The following is a 26,840-nucleotide window of genomic DNA, read 5'->3' as shown; positions in this document are numbered from 1 at the left end:
GGTGTCAGACGACAGCGCCTGAGCGAATTGTGTTGAAGAAGTGAAATGCTTTGCTATGTCTACGATGAAGCCAACAATGACGGAGAAGTGCAATATGAAAGCGCAGTAATTTGTGGAGTTCTAACAGCCGACTGTCACCTCGGAGTACCGCGCTTGTGAGGTACATATGCACGATGTATACGTTGTTCTCACCAACGTTGTACTCCTTATCAAAACTCGTTATACTTCCGCATCTATATTTCTATTGTGCGCGGGTTTTTATGGAACCTCCGAGTGGTTTATGACCGCTCTTCACCTAGGAGGCTCGTGACGTTCTTTATTGAAAATAAGGGAATGACTGAATGTTGCTCGAGTGATTGGCTTGATGCTTTAACTGAGGAGAAAAAACAGAAGGTAATGTCGTTTAGCCACGCTGGTCATCACATTTGCCGCCCTACAACCCTATTTATTTATTTATTTATTTATTTATTTATTTATTTATTTATTCATTTATTCATTTATTTATTTATCTGGCTACCCTTAAGGTCACAAGACGTTACAGATGGGGCGGGTTACATTGCAATGAATTACTATAAAACAAAACAGAAAAAGAAAGATTATATCCAAATATAGATCCTAATATAGGTCATTATATACATGAAATAGTAGAACAAATACTCACATAGTAGAATAAACAAAACAAAATCAACAAAGCAGGATCAAAACAGCTGACTATATTTATACATATTACAGAATAATATGTAATACAGAATCGTCATTCGTAAGGCCTTTCCTTCTTCCCGAGTACATACACCCCTCTTTTCGCATCTTTTTCAATATTCTTCGTGAAACTCATTTCCAGTTCATTTATTTCAATTGGCATATCATCCTAGTGCACGGTGCTACAAGTGGTAACATAATTTTTTTAGCCGATTTCCTATAAATCATCTTTATCATGGTCTCTCCTATTAATGCTATATAACGAGACTGATTTGGCCGGGTGATCCTTCGTCTGACACATTTTAGAAATTGAAAAAATAAGGTAAAGAAAAGCAGGGTGGTGAAACAGAAATGACTTCCGTAGACTGAAATGTTATAACAATAGGAGCAGCTGTGTTATTCGAAGTATGAAATACTGATAGCAATAGCTCCAGAAACTTTACGTGCGGCGTGAACTTATGTGCATCGTTCTTAAACAGATGTCGAGCTTTAAGTGGCTGTCCGTCCGACCCAAATTTTCGGGTGTGTGCCTTCGGTTCTAGCCAAGTTCGTGCAGCGACTGTGTCTACATGTTGACACAGCTGCAGTTGCTAACTCTAGCATCTCCCGCAATGGTGCAACATTGCTCTACCACCAATGGTTTAGAGTGGAATTCACGAAGTCCTATTTTTACCGTATTGTAATGGCCGATACACCAAGGTGCGACTCTCGTGGATCTGAAGAAATCATCGAGCGCCTGTCGTGCAACTTCACTCATTGCGACGTGGAGTGTACCGCCATTATAACCGCCGGACTCCAGAACAGACGGAAATACCTGCACCATGGCCATAACCGTCGCCTAGGCGGAAAGCTATCCGTGTGCAGTATTTGAATGGCGCCAGTCTCAGTGACCCTTCATAGTCCTCGTTTACAACTCCCGTGGTTCGCACAGTGCTCACTCTACTCCTCTGTTGCCATTCCAACTTTCCCTAATTCCCTGTGTAGGGTAGCAAACAGGACACTCGTTAAATTTCCTCCCCTTGCTTTTCCCCCTCCATCTCGTTGCACACCATCATTGTTGCATGTGTTCTATGAAATTTCGTTATTAAAAAAGTATTCCTGTAGTAAATGTGACAAGCGCGAAGAACGTGCAACATTGACAATGCATTTCAGTTAATTCTACAGAAAACCGTAAATTTGTATAGCGGCAGGCTTCTTTTTTTCTTTGAACAGACGACGACATCTCGGAGTTTTCGGAAAAACACGGCGCCGACTATAACGTTAATCCCGCATACCAAAAAAGGGATATATAGCTATAAAAAAAGTAAGAAAACTAAAGGTGAATAGGGAGAACGTAAAGCGCACAGAAAAATGTGAGACACAACCATAAAGCGTACGGTTCGGGATCATTCAACACACAGGGAGGCTACTACCGCTATGCTTAGGCGGCGACGGTATCGCCTTCGAACGGCGCAACAAAAAGCCGCGCCAAGCGACACGGCGTCGTCCACCACAGCGGCTGCTGCATCAATGCGGAGCGCCACTATGAAAGATAGTGTGAAAACTGAGAAAGGGGCATGGCTCGATCGTCCTGAAGCGTGGCCCGCACTTGCAAGCGCACAACCTGCCACGAAAACACCTCGAATACCACCGCCATTCACACCCTCACCAAGCGCTGATGCGACGACATCTGATGAACGCCAGGTTATAATAATGTTGCGAACACTGATGTATGATATGCGTGTTCTACTCAGGAACATGAAAACCGCGTCGGCGAAGAGCGCGCTGCAGGTGCTGCAACTGGACTCAAGGCGTCCAGGATCGTTTAAATGTACAGTAAAAGCTCGTTAATTCGAACCGCAAGGGGAAGCCGCTTCAGTTCGAATTAACGAAAGTTCGAACTAATGAAAGTGAAGGAGGGCAACAGTACACTGCGATTTGGAAGCAGTATAGGGCATGTCAGAAATTTGGCGCGTCAGAAAGTGATGGCGTGTGCCGTGGGCACACGCCATCTTCAAGTCGAAGCTCTGGGTCCCACTGTGCCACACCACCGATGTCGACCGAAACGAACGTTAGCCGAGGCTTAACAGCATCCCAATGAATCGCGACGGCCAATACCTCCTAAGCTGAAAACAGAGGTGCACAACCGATGAAGACTGCCGAGACAAAGACGCTGAACATGTGAAGGTGGCGAAGGCCCTGATTCGTTGGTTCTTGATTGCAAGCGCAGCTGCGACGTACTTGATTCGCTGTGTTTTGGAGCTTGCCGTGCCATCTCCGCACAACATTAGCAGCTGTACAAGATTTGCAAAGCCTCAGAGATTCGCAACGGGCAAGAAGTCTCCGAGGTTACGTAGAACGGAGAGGCGGCAGCCGCCGCTGCCTTCTGGCTGACCCCGCGTCGGTTAGACTTTTGTCCGATTTTGCCTTCTCCCGCCGTTCTCTCTGTTTCGGAGGCAATACAGCCTTGTGTGTAGGCAGTAGGCGCGTTTCTCTGGCCGTGTGCCAGGCGAGCGTAGTTCGAATTATCCGTGAGGGAACCTTCTCGCGTTCGATTTAACGGACTTTTTTATACATAGACTTCTATGGAGCTTGGCCGGACCAAATCGTACAGTTCGAATTATCCATAAATTCGAATTATTGAAGTTCGAATTAACGAGCTTTCACTGTACTTCGCAGGTAAAGGTGTATTTGACTACGACGGAGAGAAAAGTCGCTTTCACAATTTTGGGAGCCTAGTTATCACCATCAAGTCGTCTAAACTGCGAGCGCATGCGACAAATATTGACGACTCCACAGCCGTGGGCGGTCACTGGGAATTTCAATGTCCGCGATTATTTCTGGGGAAGCTCCAATGTTAACTCGAGGGGCAGGTTTGTGTTTATTGCCCTTGAATGAGAACTATTTTTTGTTAAACGATGGAAGTCCCACCTATCTGCGAGAGAGAGAGAGGCAAGAGAAAGACAAGGACGTTAACCAGAAATTATCTCCACATGGCTACTCTGTACCGGGGGAGGGGCAAAGGGATGCGATAGGTAAGAGAGAAAAGAATTTAAAAAAAGACACACATACACGCACGCGCGCGCTAACACACGCACACGCAAACACACACACGCACACACACACACACACACACACACACACACACACACACACACACACACACACACACACACACACACACACACACACACACACACACACACACACACACACACACACACACACTGCAGAACTGTTTCTGTGGGCACTGTCACACAGTCTACGAAGGCGTTCCTAGTGTTACGCAGTGCCACCGTCCAATCCCATGTCACACAGTGTACAGTCACAATTTGTCACAAAATCCCGTGTCTTTTAAGTAACGCAGCACTTCATAGTGGATTGCGCTGATGTTCGCGTAGGCCAATTTCCAAGGATGTTGTTTTTCGCTGTTTTCCGCTGTCCAGTTGGTCTAGCGTTGCTGAGAGGGCTGCTCTTTGCGGGTTGAAACGAGAGCACTCAAAAAGAAAGTGTGCGATTGTTTCGCATGCACCCGCAGAAGTCACAAAGTTGGCGGTTGGCCACTCCCATAAGAAAGGAGTACGCAATTGAAGATGCTACTCCAAGCCATAGACGGACTAGAAGGGTGCAGTTGCGTGGTGGAAGGTCGGGTGGAAGACGGAGCTGTAAATCGGGGTCCAGGGTATGTATCTGCGAAGAACAGCGTATAGTAGCTGCCTAGACCTTCCCTTTGTTTCGCACTCCTTTAACAGAAGGGTTCAATGGCTCTAGCACTTGGAAGCGCAGGGAAGTGACCCCACCCCGAATTATCTGATGACTGAGGAGCTGACTAGCTCCAAGTTGTCTGGAGCCATCCAATGCATCGACTGGCCGAAGTTTAAATAAATCCTGGAAGACCGCTGTCGAGAGGACTTCCCATCCACCCTAATGGACGCAAGAAAGGTGTCTTGCAGGTTGCTACCCATTCGATTTTGAAGAGCTCTGCACGCACCGACTTCGACTTTGAGGTAGAGCAACTTCGCGCTCTTCGCCGCCGATCGGAACGAAGAGTTAGGCGCAAAAAGTTCATTAATGATTTGATATTTCCCAGACGCACGTCGAAGAATATGGCGCGTTGTATGAGTAAGCTGGCTTCACAACGATGGGTGTCTTTTTGCGAGTCTCAGGATCCCCGAAAGCCTTTGTCTCTTATATGGAGAAATGTTCATGGCCTCCGTGCAACCCTTGGACAGTGCCACCCATTGAATTCCCTGGATCTTGCAGATAGATTTAAGCCGTAGAATCCTTCTGCAGGAGGATTGCCGGTGAAGCAAGTTCCTCTGGAACGCAGACTCCCGACCACTCACCTTTCCAACTTGATCCCCGTATAGAGTGACCTTTTTTCTCTGGACTAACTAGAAGCTGCGCTTGCTTTATGCTGTCGTTCCTCAGCACCAGGACCACATGGAATTACACAGCGCGCTTTGTTCAACTTTGGTGAATGAGCTTAAAAAGCACTTCTGCTTCTGTACACTGACTCCTGGAAGACTGGCACGGTTCCCCAAGAATGGATGTCAAGTCGCCTGATTTCGCTCCTCAAAATTGGCAAGTCGCCTTTGGAAATTGCGCCATACCGTCCGATCGCACTTGCTAGTTGTGTAGGAAAAGTAATGGAACCGATGGTTCTAAAGCATATAGAGTGGTTTTCTAGAGTACTAAGGAATTTATCCAGAAAAGATGACAGGATTTTAGGCGCGGCTGTTCATCTACAGACAACGTTATCGTCTTGGTAACGTACGTCGAATACCAGAAGGCCTGTACACGCTTGTATGCTGCCTTCTTTCTAGCCGTCAAAGGCGCATACGATAGTGTCACCTACGAAGCTATCTTTAAAGCGTTAGAAGTAACAGGACTTGGCGGCAATATATATCTCTGGGTTCGTAGCTGCCTACAGATCAGATCATTCTACGTGCTTTCCGGGGATGGCCCGACATCCATGTATTAAAGTAGCCGCGGAATCCCTGAGGGCGGTGTACTAACTCCAACGCTTCTTAATTTGGCCCTCATTCGACTAATCGAGAAACTACCAAGAACTGTTGGACTCTCTATCTTCGCCAACGCTTTTATCTGGACGTCGGGGGTGACACAGCTTCAACTTCGCACTCAGCTTCACAAGGCGGCCTCATTGACATCCTTCGTAACCTCCAGGCCGACCTCTCCTCCTTTCTCTCCATTAAAATCTACTCCTCCTCCTCCTTCGTAACCAAGGACTGGGGGTCACGTGGGAAAAGTGCACAGTGAAGGCGTTTACTCGGAAGCCAATGTCTGCATGCGGCGCATCAATGAACGGACAAGTGATATCACCCAGCAGAAGTCATAGGTTCTTGGTGGTTGTGATTGACAGAGACCTGCCCTGGACTCCTCACGTGAACCATGTGAAAAGCGACTGATCTCTATTTGTCATCTGTTCAGGTTCCTTGCAGGAAAGAACTGGGGAGTGTCCACACAATCTATCTTACAGCTGTACAGGGTGTTGTTTGTTGGGTTCTTTCGGTACAGCCTACCTGTTATATTTAAAACCTGCAAAACCGATTTCCGTACAATTCACAGCACTCAAGCCAAAGCTTTGAGAATATGCCTTGGATTACCACAGAGTGCGTCAACGGCTGAAACAATTGCCATTGCTCAAGATTACTCAATCACGACGCACATCTCCGTCGAGACAATGCGTGCAAATGTCAGGCACATTGCCCGTACCCCTTGCGACCACCTCGCCACACTGACGTTGGAAAGACCCCGCACGTCATAAAGCACAACTGTCAGTGCATATTGTGCTTCGCTTGCATCGGGGCACACACCTGCGGCCAGGTCGGTGTCCTCTCCATGGTGTTTGTGCCATACTGAAGTACATCTCAGAATTCCAGGACTTCAGAAACAGTCAGATCTACCATCGTTTGCACTAAAGCAATTGAAGTTACTCATGTTGTACGGGAGGTACAGTAACCAGTTCTGGGGTGCTGTGTTTATGCCGACGAGAGGAATAACACTGCGATTCAAGACGTCACATGTCACGACGTCCAAGGCTGCATAACTCACGGCTCTGCGCAGTGCTCTTCAATTTATTGACACAGAAAGTCCTGGTACATGGGTCGTATTTTCTCACTCGAGACCGGCTTTACACAGCATGCAGTCAGTTCTCCAACGTGGAGCTCACGAACAGCTAACATACGAAATTGTCAAACTTCACCACGGCGTCGAAAGAGAGGCCACAATATTATTTTCCAGTGGCTACCTGGCCATTGCGGGATCAGTGGAAATGCTCAAGCAGACAAAGCTGCCCGAGCGGCACATCAAGAACAACACAGCGTACTCATTCCTCTTTCCAGGACAGGCGCTACAAGGCAGCTTCGTCACCTGGCACGCAAGCTCGCTTTTACAGAGTGGAACACTCCAAATATAAGGCGCACCGGGTTGCACGCTTCGCTCCAGCTCCCACCTCCACCCGGGCTGCACTTATGTGAGCGATCGCTTCTATACCGGCTGTGCTTGGGATGGCCTTCACGAAGGCGTGCACTAATTTGAGTGGAATGACCGAAAGTGCTGCGTCTCACTTCTGCGGCGGCGAAGAGAACACCGAACATTTATTGTGCCCCTGTTATCGATTTCAGTCGGAAAGACAAACATTATTTATCGCAGTGCGACGACTGGATGATCAGCCCTTGTCCGTGCAGGTGCTACTTGAAGACCGGTCCCCATCGCTCGTTAGCCCACAAAGCTGTAAATGCACTTTTTTCTTTCTTTAGGGCGACTGACCTATCTGAACGCCTTTGACTTGCTCAGGCCCTCCGCGTGCGTGCGCGAGTTCTCAGCGGCTTTCTTGCCCCTCCCCTATCTCTTTCTATCTCATCTTTCTATTCGCCCTTTTCCATCCCCGAATGTAGGATAGCCAACCAGAAGCATTTCTGATTAACATCCCATTCTTCTCTCTCTCTTTCTCCTCCTTTCTGTAGCTGAATAGTTCACATTAGATGTCTTACATAAGCGTTATTTTTGCGATGTCAATAAAATGCCAAATGTGGAACAATAAACCGTACATCTAGTTGAATATTCTTTAATTACCAGAATATATTTTAATTACGGGAAGAGAACTTGAGCTTTTTGTGTGCCATTTATCTTTTCTATGTTAACTGTGGACTCCACACCAAGTACCATAGAAACAATTACGATATACTTAATGTCGTGGATTACAGCAAGCAACACAAATATGTCCCTTGCCTTCAACACTACTTAATTCTCTATTACATCCTTTTTACGTATATTCTCCCCGTGTTAAATTTGTTTATTTTCTTAGTTCTTTTTTCCTTGCCCTTTTTTTTTCTTTCTTCTCTTAATGACGCGTCTGACAAGATTGAGAGGTTTTAAGGCTTATGTATAGTGCCTGTACGACATTTTGTATTGTCCAGCGACGCACACAAGCACTTGTGCTTATGCTGGCTGATTATTACTTGGTACAAATGGTATGGGAAACAGTAAACTTGAAACTTCATTTGGATAACCGCTTCACTTAAGCTTACATCTACATAGGGTCCAACAAGTGCGTTGGAACCGCATATATTTTTTTCTCTGTGCTGACCACTCATTCTTCCAAAAATACGATACATCCGTAGAAGAGAAAGTGTTTTTCCTAGCATAACCCGATTACGTTTCCTGAGGTTCTTTCAACGAGCTGGTACATGATGTTCCTTGAACGTTCAATCCTCCTGGCAGTATTCCAGATTTCTCGTTATTCTCCCGTTTCCACAACCCTTCTGATCGAGATCTTTGCCTTTTTTCACTGCTTACGACACCTCAGTTCCTTACGAAACCTATCTCTAGATGAGTGTTGTTCATCTGTGATAGGGTCGTTCGGGACTGCATCAAATATTTGCCGAGGCCTGAATGGGACCACCTCACAGGCCTATATAGGAACGGCCATTGCTTAGTTTTCTTGATGTTCTTGCTTTGAACTTGATGTTGTAATACAAGTGGCAACGCCAATGCTTTATGTCCGGCGTCACGTCTATCTTCCAACTTGCGACTATATACTTGAGACCGTAGACACTTCCATTACGAATTTCCTTGCGCCTCCACTCTAAAGCAGCAGACAGCAAAGTCACCTGCACATAATTCCGCTGGTGCGTACGCGAGAAAACTTTGACAAAGTTTCAATAAAAATGAAGCTGTTGAAAACTGAACGACACGTCTTTGAACCGCAAGTTGGTTCAAACAAAGGTGTTTTATAAAGCACTTGACGGCCACTTTTGTGAGGCTAGGTCTCTCTAGAGCAAGAAACTTTCTCTTTATCCTGCTTCATTTAAAAATAGAAAGAAAGAATGTGTCTGGAGAACAGGTTGGAATCGTGAGTGAAGCCGGAGCTACTCCTACTAGCTTAGCTACGAACGAAAGTTAGGCCTGCTCAAGCAAAAATGCAAACAAAAGATAATATTGAAGTATAATAAGAATAGAAGCTGGACTACGCTAACGCACATTTGCCAGAAAGTTCTAATTTATTAGGTCTTCCGTTGTGCCGGACTTTCGAGCAGTAATATTTTGCGCTTGGAACACATCTCACACACAAACGAGTGAGAAAAGCGCTCAAGAATTCTCTTCGCTTGCTAGAACACCGAAAGCGACGCATTTTCTTAGTTACTAATTGGTTTCTGCTTAAAAAATTGAGCACAAGCAGGCCCGATAATAATAACTGGTGAGCTATGAGCTTATAGAAATAGTGTGATGAAGTTCATGTGAACACAAGAAACATCGACTCTCGCATGCAGGTTTCGAAAAGTAAAGCCTTACGCAGAACTATGCCTTAAAGTTGGGGGGCACTTTTTGCATTACTTTTTTTGCCCATTTTACTTTGCGCAACGCGTCTAGCAGTTGCATTCTAGTTTTTCGCTTCCAAATTTCTGAACAGAAAAGCAAAAACAAAAACAATGTGCCTCTTCCCTTTTGATCAGCCAAGCCAAGTTCAGTACGTGAAATTATAGTGACGCATCTGAGAACTGTAGATATATTTACCAACAAAGGACCCGTGCAAAAAAATTAAATAAATATGTAATTCTTTTTTAGAATAAAGTGTAAGTGCTCCTGCGCTTTATGAACGGCTGACGTAGGCAAAACACGTGTAAATGCATTCAGAACGAAAACCAGGCCTTGCACAACTGTTCCTACTGAACATGACTAAATAGGAGTCAACGGCTTGTCGGTTCGAAAAACTTTGTGCCAGGAGTCGAAAACTTGCAGCCCGATAATCAAAGTTTCACTGAGCAATGTTTTCCGTGTTATCATGAAGATTAGCATTTTTGTGAGACCATTGTGAACCTAGCTGCTATGCACTGCATACCATTTCCGTGTTTTCAAGCGCATACCAATGCCACACGCGAAAGTGCTCGGAACCTTGACCTATTGAACCGTCCAGTGCAAGCAGACGTTCTGTGCTGCCAAGAATTATTGAGTCGAAATCGCTACAGCGCGCGCTCTGCAACCACGGTTTTCATGTAACGCGCCCCAACCATTGCCTACAGTACCGGGGCTCTACAAGAGGATCAGTAATAAACTGTAATTTTCATTACTGCAAAAGAAGAAACTGCGTGTGTAGCATGCGACATTTTATCGTTATGTGACCGTTTGCTAGAGATAGACATCGAGAAAGGCAAGGAGGCCTATGGGAGTCATACTTCCTAATCTCTAAACTTTCAAAATTTTGTTTTCTTTCTTTCATTAGTATTTAGGCGACGACAACAACTCTCGTCGTTCCGTAGGATACGTGAAGGTCTGTAAATATATTGAATACATGTTTATAAGAATCAGCTGCAACGAGCAAGTTTACTTCTGAGACCCGACAACGTTGATACTGTGGCGATGGTTCTTGTGTCATTCTACTGCTCAGATACATATTGTCCTTCCGCACTGGAAGCGTTTGATGAAGAATACAGCGGCCGCGACAACTGTCGCGCACCCGTCACATGCATTCAGGGTGCGGTCAGAAACCGCGGTGCTTCAGTGGCCGATGAAACACCGCGGCTGCAGGCGGCAGCCCTAGAGCAGATGAAAATCGGCGCTTACCTTTCCTCAGAACGTGCGATGGCCCTTAATCCCACGCCATCTTGGGACATGCTGCGATCCACAGTGCCCATGATCTCCGGTGGTCACAGCCTCTCGCACTCAAGATAAACCAAAACAAAGTGCTCGCCGACGACGATCAGTTCGTAAGCAGGAACGACAAGCTGAAGACAAAGGTGGACTTTTTTTAGGCCTTAACTAAGACGCTGTGCAGCGACACCTACGTCGATGGTCGCTTGTGAACCAGTGTTCTTGCTTACAGTGAAAGAGAAGGAACGAATAACGCGGCGCTGACTGAAGTTCTTGTTTCACGAGGCAGACGGAAAAGATAAGATTACCAAGCGGGTGCGAAGACGGAGGTAATGAACTGGCTATATCAGAGCACCCGAGCAGCTGACTCTGCAGACTTCCGAAAAATTTAGGAGTCGGCCAGACGGAGGATGCGCCTTGAACGCGTTAAGCTGCTTCCGAGGCAGGGGCAGGCTTGATCGAAGTCGTGACGACGGACGAGCAGTGAGCAGGTGTTACGAAACAAAGAGGCTGCGAAACGAGAACAAAGTGCCGGTAGCACTACCTTTTATCACTCGTCCGACCGAGGTAGCATGTAGATGGAGACGCACACGAGAAAAAGTGACGTCGGATGCGCGCACGGAGAGAGTTGCTCGAGAGGCGCTGTACTGAAAAAGAAAATGATACGTAGAGGTATGCAAACGTGTGAATGTATAGAGACGCGCGTGTGTGAATGGTCCCTGTAGTGAAGGGGGCGTCGGACACCTGACAAGCGGGGCCGCGCGCGAGCGAAGCCGGCACCCCGGCGGACCCGGGTTGAGTGCGAGACGCGGACTGGCACCCGGAACGGCGGCAGAAGCGCTGCCTCGTGTCCTCCTTTCTTTCTTTTTCTCTCCCCCTCCGGCTTTCATGTTAGCGCCTCCTATTCCCCCCTCTCACGCCCTCTTGCCATTCGGAGCCCGGACCCGGGCTTCTCGCGCGCGCGCGCGCGCTATGGGCCCAGGAGTGGAAGTGCGCTCCCTCTCGCTTGGCTCCCCCCCCCCCCGTCTCAGATACCACCACCCTCTCCGTACTCTAACGCTGATGCGAGCAGGGCGCGCCTAGCGACGCGCGCCGGAAAGCGTCCTCGGACCCGCATCCGCCCGCATTCTGCAAAACTTCTGCCGGCACGCTGCCGGTGGGCACTAATAGAGCCCTACTTACTACATTTCCGCTGTACGACGTGCACTCAACGCGGCGGCAGCCCCGCCCACCGCATTGGCGAGGCACTCGAATACGGCAAAGTGCTAAGTAGTATAGAACGGTTACTGGCAAGCGCACAGCAAAGAATTAATTGCAGCCGTCGGTGGTGCAAGGTTTACTGACGCACAATCATATACCGATTCATTCAAAAGATCCGAAATCTGTGGACTCCTACTGCGTCAGTAGAGGCACACGGAAGGAAGACCCTTCTAGTTCCGAGCCTATAGTAATGTAATAGAGGCTCAGAATACGTTATTAAAGGCGCCCTCAACCAACCCTCGGGCTTGGTGAAAAAACACAGTCCGCGGATGGCGTGCGCTGGTGTGAACAACTTAGACAAATTTTGTAGTCGCGCGCGGCGCATGGATCTCGCAAGCGGAGCGCCAAGTCATCTTTCTATCAAACGCTCTCTTTTTTCCTAACTCTTTTATGGACGCTTTATTTCGTAATATCGCAGATTCCCATACGCGGCTGCTATTGACCAATAGCTGGCGTCAATCAAGAAGGTTGGATCAGAGCGTGTTTTCCTACTCTTAGTGTGTATATTTGTTGACGCATTTCCAAAAAACAGGCTGAAGCAAGCGACAATCTGCTTTGCGATTTTGATAATAATTACGTACTTCCCGAAGTATAGCCGACTATCTTCTACTCACGCTTGGCCGCGGACGCCCGCGTAGGAATTCAACTTTGGCCATACTGCTTATCGGTGTCCCAGCCATCGGGTCTCGCTAATTTCGACTAGTTATAAACCCTCGACTAGCGCCGAACCACGCGAAACTTAAGGTCAGACCAGGCGCACGCTTGCCGGCGCGCGCTCACTCTTGGCCACTCCTGGTGAGACGCCTTGGCAAACTTCTCCTCGTATTGGTTTATTGATAGCGCTTCAAAAATGTGCAAGTTGGATGTGGCTACTGTCCCTCGGTCAAGCTGGTGCAGTACAAAGCCAGCCCGCACCACGTGGCACAGCCAGAATGGAGCATATAAGTGCGAGCGCGCACTCTAGCCCCGTCATGCACAAAGCAAACGCTGCAGTTGCAAGTAGCTGCGGTCTTCTACGTAGCGTAGATACCGTGGCCACTGGCTGAGATACCACTGGCTGAGTGCACTGCGGGCTCGCTGAGGACAACCGTGTTTGGCAGGTTTGGCTTGTAGTAGGCGCCAAAATCTGAAATAGTGGCGCCTACACGTGAACATCCAAATTCTAATTTGAACTGCACGTCACGGTGACGTTGAGTAGCCGCAGCGTTGTGGGTACACCCAGCTCCGCCGTAGCCTTCGCAGTGCAAATCATTGGAGAAAGAGCGGAAGCATGGCGAACGCTTTGTTTGCTTGCCAATACTTACACTTCTGTTGCACGCATTGGAAAACGTTTTGCGGCAAAGTATTTCTGAAATAGTGTGATTTTACTTAAAGTGCATTTCTGGACATCTATAATAAGTGGTTCAGGGCCCCTTTAAGTTTTCTGCAGGAACGGAAATCAAAACACGTATTATAGGTCGCCCAAAATGCGCGCTTTGCAACTGTAGCTTCTTCGTCCTTACTCTGCTGCATTTATCTGCTCATTCGGTCATAGTTCGCGTTTGTGTGCGGCCATACTCCACGATATTCATTTGATCATCCGCTGGCGATTGGACACGCACATGAACGTATGCTTCCATTTGGCGTTTCCTTGTTCCACCTACACATAGCAGTGAGCTTGGATAGAACAGGTAGACAGTACATCCAGTCATTTTTTAATACCTATCTACCTTCACTCCTTTCTACAAATCCGTCAAAATTTTGGAGCACTGTTCAAATAAACAAGAAAAATATCATATCTCTTACAGATACGAATGGTAACACCATGAGCAATGCAGAATGTTGCAATGTCCTAAATGACACTTTCGCGAAATCTTTTTCTATTTGCTGTGTTGATACAGTGCCGCACATGCGCAAAGAAGATTTTTTTCCCATGGATCCACTTGTTGTCAATTTTGGGGGGATTTTGAAGTTAATTGAAGAATTAAAACTATCGTCTTCCTGTGGTGCCGACGAAATTAATTCTAAATTTTTGAGGAATACTGCTGTCTACTCTTCTATATTTTTTATGTATCTTTTCACCCAATCTATTGAGTGCTCAACTTTGCCCGCAGACTGGAAGGTGGGGAAGGTGGTCCCTCTATTGAAATCAGGTAACCCGCATTCTCCTCTCAATTACAGACCCATTTCACTTACCAGCGTGCCTTGCAAAATCCTTGAACACGTAATATTTTCCAATCTTGTCTCATTTCTTGAATCCAACTCTTTCTTCACTTCATCTCAGCATGGCTTTCGCAAAAACTACTCCTGCGAAACACAACTAATATCGTTTATACATAACATTTCTTCCTCTTTAGACAAAGGCCAAGTTATTGACTGTATCTTTCTAGATTTTGCGAAAGCGTTTGACAAGGTGTGTCATCACTTACTGCTTCTTAAACTTAGTACTCTTAATATTGACCCTAATATTCTGAAATGGATAGAATGTTTTCTCAACAACCGTACCCAGTTTGTAACAGCTAACAATTCCAAATCCCCGCGCTGCGCCGTGAAGTCAGGTGTTCCTCAAGGCTCCGTCTTGGGACCGTTATTATTCCTAATTTATATAAACGACTTACCTGCCGTAGTTAATAGTTCTATTAAACTTTTTGCCGACGATTGCGTTCTATACCGTGAAATAACTAATCAGCATGATAACTTTATTCTTCAGAAAGATCTAGATAACATTTCAAGGTGGTGCTCACAATGGCTAATGTTCTTAAATCCGACTAAATGCAAAATTATGTCTGTCTCACGTCGCTCGAACTCACTAACTCCTTTCGGCTATATTATCAATGAAACTAACCTTGAGCACGTGACTTCCTATAAATATCTTGGAATCCAGCTAAACAGTAATCTTTCATGGCATGCGCACATCGAACATATCACGAACAATGCAAACAGATCTCTTGGCTACATTCGCAGGAATTTCTCAAAAGCCCCACCCCATTTGAAGTTACTGCTCTATAAAACACTAATTAGACCGAAGCTAGAATACGCGTCATCTGTGTGGGACCCTGGTCAAAAAACACTAGCAGATAACATTGAGTCAGTTCAGAACAGGTCAGCACGATTCATCCTTTCTAATTATTCCCGCACATCTAGCGTTTCTTTAATGAAGTCGAACCTTGGCCTTATTAACTTGCACATTCGAAGAAAAATTTCCCGTCTCTGCCTTTTTCAAAAAATCTTTTACCAAAACAGCTCGCTTAAACAAGACTTAATTTCAGAGCCTTCGTACATGTCGTCGCGTCTTGATCATCGGTTTAAAGTGTTCATTCCTTTCTGTCGCACAAATGTTTTCTCTGACTCATTTCTGCCGAAAACCAGTGCCGAGTGGAACCGCCTTCCCCCCTCCATCGCCTGCATCGAGGAGGCATCATCTTTCAAGACTGCAATAACTGATTATCTTTTGAATTTATCACCTTAATACTAATAATTGTTTGAGCATGTATTTTTTATTATTATTGTACCCACCCCCCTCTGTAACGCCCTTTTGGGCCCTGAGGGTACTGTAAATAAATAAATAAATAAATAAATAAATAAATAAATAGGCATACGTCTTCTAGGAAGTAGGCGTACAAGAACAAAATGGAGTGAGAGAGAGGCGTTCAGCACTTGAAGAGTGGTCTTCAATAGCAAGGAAAGTTTTCGGTTTTTGTGGCGCACACAGAGCCCGTATTCACAAAACGTTCCTACGCTTGAATTGTTCGTATAAGAGCAGATACAAGAATCGCGATGCCGGGCACTTTATTAGCCTAAGCAGCTAGCCAATGCAGAAATAGCATTTACGAACGATAAAATTTGTGAACTCTGCCGGTCTGTTCGTCTATAGTACTAATGAGCACGGATAGAGAGCGACATAACGGATCCGTATCATTGGAACTTACTGAACAACTACGATTTCTACGCTCAGTTTCTCTATGTACAATTCCGTTTTGAGTTTAGGAGGGGCGTCGAAGTAGGATCACTTCAACGATTGTGGAAAATACCGTCGCAGCAGTGCATAAGCTGGCAGATGGGACACGTATATCAAGCTGGAGCTAAATGAATGCGCCGGCTTGGAAACCCAAATTGTTTGGGAAATTTAACACGGCCATGTGAAGGCCGTATTCGTGGCGATTCACGACACTAACATCAAGCGATTCGAGAAACACACGTCTCTCTAAGAAATGTATATAAAACTCTATACGCGAATGTCTTAAGGCAAAATCACGTCGCACAGCGCCGCATCACGCAGTCTAAAATATTTCGTTTGCCTTAATTTAGCAAACGTCGTCAATAAAGAACTCTATATTAAAGTTAATTAATGTAAAAGAGGGTCTATTATTTGGGCAATCATTTTCTGAAAAATTCCGGTGAACTGTTGGCTCTCTTTTACGTGCAGCTTCACTTGGCGTCTCATCGTGGAGAACACAATCAGCCGCATACCGAACTAGCCATGGACGTGGTTAATAATTTGTGGAGGCTGTTCGACGCGACGTTACTTTAATTCCGGCTGCAGAGTTCTACTTTAGTCTTTAGATTTGTCCTGTTGCAGTGTTCTACTTTGGTCTTTAGATTTGTCCTGTTGCTCTCCTTTTTCTTTTTTCCTCCCCTCCTTCCTATCTTCCATTTCTGTGTTGCTGTCGCCTCCCTTCAGAAGAGTAGGCAGGCGTTGTGCCCCTTCCGGTGGCAGTTGCCAGCCTGCTCCTCGCTTTCCCTTTCCTGTTACCTGTGTATATGTGTATATGTGTGCAAAACAAATAATAATAATAATAATAATTGCAGCAGGTCTTCCTCAAAAACTCAAAGTCCAGCACTAAATGAGCATGCGTAAAATGCAAATCTTGCAGACAACTATAGTTGAAGCGCCAAGACTTTCGTACCGCGCAGCACGAAGAAAGCCTTGCACCCAAATGATATGTGAGACATTAAGGGGTTCCCGCCGTATATGTTTTAGGTCGAGCATCTTCATTATTGTGCTAGTCTCGCAAGTAAAACTAAATGGTCAAACCAATGAGCATCTACCTGCATTATTCCACAATTGCGAGATATGCGTTAACTTAAACAGATAACTATAATAGTTTAGTTAATTTGATCATTGGGGCTACTCGCTGAAGGTCTGTCATCCACTGCAACAAATGATTGTTTTGTAGAAAAACAACTTCTTGATTTATAGCACACTGCTTTTAAGAATTACTAAGTCTTTAAAACACCTGCTGTGCGTGTGTGTCTCTGGGTGCGCAAGTGGGTATGTATGTATGTATGTATGTATGTATGTATGTATGTATGTATGTATGTATGTATGTATGTATGTATGTATGTATGTATGTATGTATGTATGTATGTATGTATGTATGTATGTATGTATGTATGTATGTATGTATGTATGTATGTATGTACGCGCGTGCGTGGAAGACTAAAGTTTATTTCAGAACCAACCATTGGCACCGAAACAGCTGTGTTGTGATATACTCGTAGATGAGCACGCTGTGTTCACCTTCAAAAGGAAGCAATAAGAGCCAATTCCACGGCGAGAAACATGAGTACCGGAGACCAGCCCACCTGGCAACGTATACTTAAAGCAAGCTATTCCTCGGGCGATGGACCCCTGGCAGCCTAGCGCTGGGCACCAACAGCAATAACTGTTGGACAAATAAAGTTCATTCCTATCCTATCCTATCCAAAATCAGTGGTCTACGCTAGAGTACACAAACACACTTGAGAACGCGCCACACCCCCCAGTCTAGGCAAGTGTGCCAGGGATTGTACATGCGATCGATTCCTGATCAGGGCCACTATTTACAAATATGCTATTACGATAAACTGCGCATGTTCCAGCCAATTGTGGTTTTAGATATACAGGGTGTTTCAGCGAACACTTTCAAAATTTTGAAAAGGTTGCCTGAGGCAGATAGCTCAATTCTAGTTTATGAGCCAGTCTACTCGAAGTGGCGGACACTACTTGCACAAAAAGTTGATATGCCTAATCAACTAATTAACAAAATTCACTAATTACGTATTTAACTAATTATCTTGTAGCCCATATTGCAATTTACAAATTCTAGCCGTAGAGTTCGCAAGGCGGATCCACTTGGCACGAATTCTACGGAATACACTAGTTTCGAGATATAAATTCTCGAGCTTTGCGGAGAAATGCACTGGCGTTCCAGTTACTTGTGTGCTTCAGCACATGAAACGACAACACTGGAACGCCAATGCATTTCTCCGCAAAGCTCGGGAACTTATATCTCGAAACTGCTCGCGTCCTGAGAATTCATTCCAAGTGAATCCGCCCTGCGAAGTCCACTGCTCGAATTTGTAAATTGCAATATGGGTCATAAGTTAATTAGGTGCAAAGTTAATTAGCGAATTCCTTATTAATTAGTCCATTTTGCATCTCAATATTTTGTGCAAGTATTGTCCGCCGCTTCGAGTAGACCAGTTCATAAACTGGAATTGTGATATGTGCCACAGGCAACTTTTAAAGATTTTTGAAAGTTTTCGCTGAAACACCCTGTATAATTAACAGAGGTGCTCGGCCCGTGCTAAATAGTCCTTACGAACAAACGCCTTTGTGAATTCACCCCCTGATAATTACTTGACCCAAATCCTTAACAAGTTTCCGGTTTTGCCATCGTTCCTTTGTGCTGAGAGCCACATTTATAACTCCCACTTGGCCTTTGCTTTGCCCACCTTTCCGCGAGAGCGTGATAGAGAGCACGGTGGCGCCGAAAGAATGGGTTTTGCTGAAAATCATTTGCTTTACGCTCAGCAGTTCTGCCTCCTGCGCACTGCATACTGCCTGGAGCACACTGTGGTCACTGTGGCTAGGTACGAGCACGGCGATCTCAGCTACAATCGAGTTGCTGATCAGCTTTTGATGCCACTAATAAGACTACCGCATCATACAGCAACAACAAGCGCAGAAGGCGGCAAGCAGCTTTTACAAGTAGTGACACCGTGGGGAGGGCCACCCTTTGGAATGCACGAGCACTGGCCACGGCGGCCCCGAAAGAAACCGATTCGCTGAAAATCCTCTTTCTGCCGTGCGGTTGAGAAAACATTACGGCAAGCGCTACCATTCAAACGATCCTTATCTGCTAGTGCTGCCGTGCCGATGGCTGTGTTGCTTGCTTGTCTTTTGTCTCCGGAAGTTACTGCTTTTGCGAGGCGACATTAAGCCGACCCCGGTCCCGACAATGATCAGATATTAAAGCATCTTAAGGAAATCGCACCTTATATTAAAGATATTGTGGTGAAGAGGAAGACGAAGAAGGCGCTCTTGTTGCGGCTGTGCGCGTGATCAGCGTTTGTCGACTGCCAGCGCTACCAGACTGTGCCCAGTGCCTCTTAATAAATCGCCTTATTACATTTGGTGGAAGGTGCTCCACTCCCCGACCTCGCCCTGGAACTTCGCAGCCGAACTTTAACATCTGCTCCAGCCGCTACTATGACCGACGCTCCCAACAATCCACTCGGCGCATCTGCCGCTCCTGTCATGTGCGGCGCCATGCAACGGCAGCGGGACCCTCCTGTTTTTAGCGGATCAGGTGAGACTGACGTAGAAGACTGGCTCTCTACCTACGAGCGCGTCAGTGAACACAACAAGTGGGATGACCCGACGAAGCTCCGTAGCGTCATCTTCTGTCTTGCTGACGTTGCGAACCTCTGGTTCCACAATCACGAACGGGAACTGCAAACCTGGTCCGCTTTCAAAACTGCCTTCGCGGAAGTCTTCGGTCGCCCAGCCTTGCGAAAACTCCGTGCAGAACAACGCCTCCGCCAGCGCGCTCAACAGCCCGGCGAGACTTATACAAGTTACATAGAGGATGTCGTCGATATTTGCGCCCGCGTCGATTCCACCATGACTGAAGAGGACAAGGTGAAGCACATCCTCAAGGGCATCGAGGACGACGCATTTCAAATGCTCCTGGCGCGGAACCCTACTTCTGTGGCAGCTGTCGTCACTCTTTGCCAGAGCTTCGATGAGCTGCGTCGACAAAGGGTCCTTGCGCGCAGCGCTCTCGCACCTGGCGACTCTCTCTCGCGCCTCACGCTTCGCTCGAACACCACGCCAGCAGCATCGCTCTCTCTTGAGATTAAGGATTTCATTCGTGAGGAGGTGGCACGCCAATTGTCTATGCTGCCTCTCAATGATGGACCTCCCCAGCCTGACACATCTCTGGCTGCTCCCATTAGGCGGGCCATTCGCGAGGAACTTGCTGGGTCTTTACCTTTCGCCCACCCCTGCCCTCCCGTGGCTGCACCTCTGACCTATGCCGAAGTCGCCGCGCGACCTGCGCCGCCGACGTTCTCGTTTCCGGCGCCAATGCGACTTCAAGCTGCACCTCCTCCCGCGTCGCCTCCCGTTCCATCTCGACGCCCAGTTCAGACCCCTTGGCGCACACGCGACAACCGACCCATATGCTTCGCTTGCGGTGTCGCCGGCCACGTTGCGCGCTTCTGCCATCGTCGCATGCCACCTGGTAACGCTACTATCGCACCGCCTGGATATGCCTATTCCCATGACACCACCGGGCATGCGGCTCTTCCCGACCACGAGTTTTCGCCGCCTCCTCGACGCCCTGTCGGCACCCATCGTTCGCCATCAGCACGTCGTCGCTCACTTTCCCCCTTACGTCGCCGCCAGTCACCTAGCGAGGGAAACTAGTTGCTGCAGTTCCGCAGGCACGAACTGCAAGCTTCGCGACTTCTACAAGGCCTGCACAGTCGCCACGCAATTTATTGGACGTTTTGGTCGATGGAACCGCCGCAATTGCGCTTATTGATACTGGGGCTGCAGTTTAAAAACCAAAACAAATCCTGGTCCCGACAAAGTTTCCGAATGTGTTTCTTAGACAACAAGCCGAAAGTGTTGCCAAGTGGTTGGTTCTATTGTTATTCAGAGCATCTTTGTTATGCGCAAAGGAGCCTAAAAATTGGAAGATGGCTGGAGTTGTTCCGGTCTTAAGAAAGGATATCGATTATTGCTCAGGAATTACCACCCCATATCACTGACATCATACCACTGCAAAATTTTCGAGCACATAATCAGAACTCGCATTAATTAATTCTTACAAGATAAATGAATGCTAACATGTGCTCAACATGGCTTCAGAAAGGGCTGTTCCACTGTCACGCAATTAGTAATAGTAATCGATTCAATTGCCAGAGCTTTGGATGCTAACGGTCAAGTTGATGCTGTGTTTTTGAACCTCAGTAAAGATTTAGATAGGGTAATTCACTAAAAACTAATTTAAAATTAAAAAAGCATTAACCTTCCACAGATCACGATTACTTGGCTCACAGAGTGTCTGGATAATCACCAAGAGTACGTTTCAGTTGATCACAACTCGGGATATCTACCAGACACTTCAGGTGTTTCCCCGGGTAGTTCCCTGGGTCGATTGCTCTTTCTGTTCTATATTAATTACATTGTTACCGTCGTCAAGCATGGAACACAAATACGATCGTTTTCACATGACTGCGTTGTATTTCGTACTGTTAAGTCAGCGGATCATCATCATCATCATCATCATCATCATCATCATCATCATCAGCCTGGTTACGCCCACTGCAGGGCAAAGGCCTCTCCCATACTTCTCCAACTACCCCGGTCATGTACTAATTGTGGCCATGTCGTTTCTGCAAACTTCTTCTCATCCGCCCACCTAACTTTCTGCTGCCCACTTCTACGCTTCCCTTCCCTTGGAATCCAGTCCGTAACCCTTAATGACCATCGGTTATCTTCCCTTATCATCACACGTCCTGCCCATGCCCATTTCTTTTTCTTGATTTCAACTAAGATGTCATTAACTCGCGTTTGTTCCCTCAACCAATCTGCTCTTTTCTTATCCCTTAACGTTACACCCATCATTCTTCTTTCCATAGCTCGTTGCGTCGTCCTCAATTTAAGTACGGAACATCAGAGGCGACTTAACTCTAGCTTGAATAATATATTTTTGTGGTGCAAAGAACGCGGCATGGCTTCAAACACAGATAAACGTGTCTCTCTTCGCATCACGCATAAACAGAACCCCATGGAGTAGGCGTATCAAGGGGGATCTATTCCATTAAAGCATGTTAAGAGTTACAAGCATCTTGGCGTAACCTTCAATAAGAATTTTTCATGGAACCTTCACAATAACAACACATGTATTTCTGCCATCCGCAAGCTAACTTATCTGCGACACAAACTTAGAAATTCCCCCTGAAACATCAAGATGCTCACTTACCTAACCTATATCCAACCAAAACTTGAATATGCTTGCATCGCATGGGATCCCTATACTAAAGTCAATGTTAACAAACTCTAGAGAATACAGAGAAAGCCTGTTCGTTTTATTTATTCCAAATTGAAAAGTTTGGACATGCCATCAGAGTCGATGTTGGCCAACGACATTGCTTTGTTTGAACAAAGAAGACAAAAATACCGGCTAGATTTTTATTTATAATTTAATTAACCACAATTTGGCTCTGGACCATTCACTATATGTAAGCTCTATTTCCACAAGGAATACATGACACCATCGTCCTGATACACGCGCTTAACGCTGTCTATGCTTGGACAGACAGCTTAAAGTTCTCCTTCTTTCCACGGACTATTTTCGAATGGAATTCTCTGCCTGCACCGTACAACATGCGACTGTCTTTTTTGAATATGTACATTCTTTTTAAGCTCAGTGTTTCCGTTGCACTAGGGAGTGTGTCTGCATAAATTTGTTCTCTTTGCTGTTGAATGGTCATGGCAAGTCCTCGTCTCTCAAACACCCGTGCCTTTGGCGTGCAACGCTGAATTGCCCATTGTTACTGATCTGCTTTTTTTTTTTAGTTTTCATCACTCTGTTCCTCCGCCTTCTGCTTTCCATAATCGACCGGGAAGAATGGATCGATTAAGGCTTCGTGTTTTGATATTTTCATGAATTGTTTTATGAGCAATACGTCATAGAAAAGTGTATATTTTTTTCTGTATATATATATATATATATATATATATATATATTATTGCGATAAAGACTTGCCCTTAAGGCATAATTCTTGGAGCGTATATGTGTATTATATACAGTATGTATATGAATATATCTATGCATCTTTGTATTTTTATATGTCTAGTCTTGCAGTTAATTATGTGTGCCCATCCTGCAAGGACCACAATGTAGCATGTGCTAAATAAAGTAAAATAAATAAATAACAGGAGCTAAATGTACTTTTGCAGAAGCACCCCGTATTCACGAAAGGGGAAAACGGTGTTTGATGAAAAACTCGCAGCAAGAGTTTCGATTTTAATTGAATACAGCACACGCCACGTTGACGTCGCATTTTACAAAGCCCCGTTAAGTGACCCTTACGTTCTTACAAAAACTTACGACGTTTTGTACTTGAAGTGCACGGGCTTAAGAGACCGCTTATAGTGTCATTGTGTAAGGTGTCCCTCCCACATGTACTCAGTGCTGACTCTCTCCCTTTCTTCCCCTTTCTATTCCCCTTTCCCCACCCCCAGTGTAGGGTAGCAAACCGGATGCTGTTCTGGTTGACCTCCCTACCTTCCCTCCCCTTGCTTTCTCTCTTACGACGTTTCACTTCCTCTTCAGTCAAAAAGAAAGAAAGAAAGCACGTCACTAAACCGGATTATATCACTGAGTCAAGTCTACGACGCACCATGTTCCATTTTTCTCAATCAAACTGCTCTTACTGTCTCTATTTTCCACCCACACGGCCGTATATCTATGCACAAAGACCTCCTCAGATAAACCAGCTTCCGAAACCAGCCACCTCAATTCAGTCACATAAGGTTTACTTAAAATCTGAACTGATTTAGACAACGACGGCGCTGATCTTGCTTTTCTGTACAATGCCTATTCATCGAATTTGTCCTATACTCCGACACCCCACCCTGCTCATCTCTGAGTTAAGCAGTCTACTACACTAACCAGGACGATAGCTCTTGTAGTGGCGTCTGGGGTCCTAAATCCCGTTTTTTCCTCCGCTCATATATTAACATACCACCGGTGGATAAATGATTCGCTTCAGCAACTGTCCTTGGGAACTATTGACATAAGAACTCGCAGCTGTGTTCTTGCACACCTACGAGTTTGCACACCTACGTAGATGTGCTTGCGCTTCGCACAGCGTGTATCCCGAGGCTAATTCGCTTAGGACGAACTTTGAATCAAGAAAGAAGTTTGGCCATCATTTGAGTTCGCCATAAGCAGGCGTCATAGTGGGTGCACTCAACTGTCGAAACAAGTGAACCGGTCTTTCCTCTCCCACGACAGGAGATGAGGATCCCCATTTCGTTAGCCGTTCTTCGCATGCAAAGAGGGGGCTCGCCACCATAGATCTTCATTTACTATCGTCCCTGCGGGAGTAGCTGGCGCCGTAGGCATCGATGCTCAGTGTATTAAGCAAAACCGCGCAGGATTGCGGGCTCCGCAACGCGTGTCAGCTAATAGGAAGCTGAGTTCCGGAAACAGTTCGCTCGTTGACTGATTTGTGATAGGGCGCCGCTCGCCAATGGTGACACAGCAATCACGGCGCTCTTAGGTGCAGCCGACTTTGCGAATACATTCGGCTCCTGAATACAGCAGAAGCAGCAGCTGAGCTACTCACGGCTCTGCGTAACCGTAGGGGGATGACGTATACTGCCAAAGGAGCTGGTTCCAGTGACTCACAATTTCTTTTCTTAAAGGATGAGATCCTGTAGGGTTGGGAACACCGACAGCTATACGTAGGGATGCCTATTCGCGAGCTAGAGAGGAAAAGCACAACACCACGGAAAATGAGCACGGCTAACAAGAAAAGGTGTAAATCACGGGACTTAATGTCAGCCTGCAAACCTTTAAATACGAAAAACAGGCATATCTATGCGCGCTAGAATGGAGGAGCTTATGAGGAAATGACAATGAACGAAGCACCAGACCTGGCTTACGGATTCTGTACAGTCTATTACCAATGTAAAAAAAAAATAACAGATATATATATATATATATATATATATATATATATATATATATATATATATATATATATATAGAGAGAGAGAGAGAGAGAGAGAGAGATAGAGAGAGAGAGAGCGAAAGAAGAGAATGTTTTAATTACAAAGTTGCAGGGACTATTTTTTACTGTGAATCATGGCCTTATTAGGCATTGTAATACAAAAGAAAGCACAGTGCCATTAGGCACTTTCTTTCAGGAGATTAACCAACGCCAGTGCTTAATCCGCCAGGGCATGGGTGGCCACATGCACCTATCCTAACACGTGTGTGTGTGTATGTCTGCGTGTGCATGCGTGCGTGTCACCCACCCCTCTTCCCTAGCCGCAACTATCTACCGAACTGCCCTAGAATGTAAGGACTGGGGACGCGGCGCAACTTTTTCTACCAGCTCGCCGTCAGCTGCAGCGCCGCGTATCGCGATTCCGCCGCTTAGATCGCCGGTCACTAGTGCAATTCTTTCCCCTTGCCACTATACTTCAGCCTTTCAAGCTGAACTTTAAAGCCAAGTATTACTGTTTTTACTTGGACAACCTTTCACAAGATGGACCTTTAAGTGCTAAATGAAGGGTGAGTAAAGTCATCGAGAGCGTTAGTAATCAAAAACATTGTTTAGTTTGTCCATTTGTTTCCTCCCCACGCTACTGTCGAAGCTTACTAGAATCAGGATTGACACGAAAGAACAAAGAGTAGGTCAGAAGAAACACATATTGCACTCGCACCTTCGCTTAGGTCTGTGCGTCACTTAAAGCAGCAGCTGCGTGAAACCAGACGCTACCGAACAATTTGCTCCTGTACACGAGTACAGAAACACGATAACATCGCTTGAATACCACAGTGCAATCACCTGATCTCTTCTCGCTCTCAGCGCGTAAAGGACACGAGAGTCCCAAGACTGAGCGTGTATTCCATTTACTGAGAAAACTTTGCAGTTCTCAATCACCAGACCCGTTCTATGTCGAAAAAAAGAAGGAATATCACGCATGAGAGCAATATGTGAGACAAAGTGGCACCGCCGGCTGTGTGATAGATGTGAAATAGGGAGCGCGTATCTAACTTGTTGTTACAGTTTCTGGCTATTTTTGTATCCGAGCAAGTGGCCGGCGGCTGAGCTAGGAACTCCTGAAGCTTTTCTCAGGTTTATGTTAGCTAGAAGGCGCTAGGCGACTCGGCTCTTTATTGGACAGACGACTTTTAAGGTGACGCATTGCGCAATACTCGTATCTTGTTTCCCCCTCCCTCTCAGTGCAGAAATGAAAGCACGAAAATAAATCTAGGGCGCTATAACGTAAAACTATTCCAAACTTTTCTATTCCAATTCTGCTATCAGCCGTCCGCGATTGGTCAAAAACTTTTTTCGACCACCCTCCACTTCACCTGTCTGTCACGCGACGTTACAAAAACCGCAATACCTCCCCATCTGATATGATGTGTGCACACTGATTATGCATGATTTGACAGAAAAAAGAAAAACAGTTATTTCTGATTCGACCCCTTTTCGCCATTAGCCCTCGGCTATTGGTGAAAAGTTTTCGGGCTGCAACCACTTCACCTGCCTGTCACGCGACGTCACAAAACCGCACGAACTCACCGCGTCAAAGTGACGTGTACGCGATAAAGATGCATTAATATGCCGAACAAAACTGAATTTTTTTCGGAATAGCCGCAGGCTGCCCCGTTCCGAAAGGAATAAAAGATAGCTGCCGCCGATCGCGGAGACGCTGGCTGCTCGCACCTGCCGGAGAGCATGGGTGTATTTGCGTATAATAAAACTTCTTGCGTGACCGTGTAACG

At 46.0% G+C, this 26,840-nt stretch overlaps 1 protein-coding gene across 3 annotated transcripts in view; it reads right to left on the bottom strand.

Annotated features, from left to right (window-relative positions):
• Window positions 1–26,840, bottom strand: part of SLO2 (slowpoke 2) — a 514,913-nt gene that overhangs the window by 441,791 nt on the left and 46,282 nt on the right. For 2 of the 3 annotated variants that reach the window (XM_070539965.1, XM_070539974.1), the window contains exon 1: window positions 10,765–10,931. The exons of the other annotated variant lie outside the window; for it this stretch is intronic. In XM_070539965.1, coding sequence (XP_070396066.1) covers window positions 10,765–10,835 — 71 coding nt within the window. In that variant the 5' untranslated portion in view covers window positions 10,836–10,931. Of the gene's footprint in view, window positions 1–10,764; window positions 10,932–26,840 lie in introns of those variants that run through there. 3 annotated transcript variants of the gene reach the window in all.

Source organism: Dermacentor albipictus, chromosome 1 (assembly GCF_038994185.2).
Source record: "Dermacentor albipictus isolate Rhodes 1998 colony chromosome 1, USDA_Dalb.pri_finalv2, whole genome shotgun sequence".
Taxonomy (NCBI): Eukaryota; Metazoa; Arthropoda; class Arachnida; order Ixodida; family Ixodidae; genus Dermacentor; species Dermacentor albipictus.
This window is presented reverse-complemented; position numbering and strand designations above follow the sequence as displayed.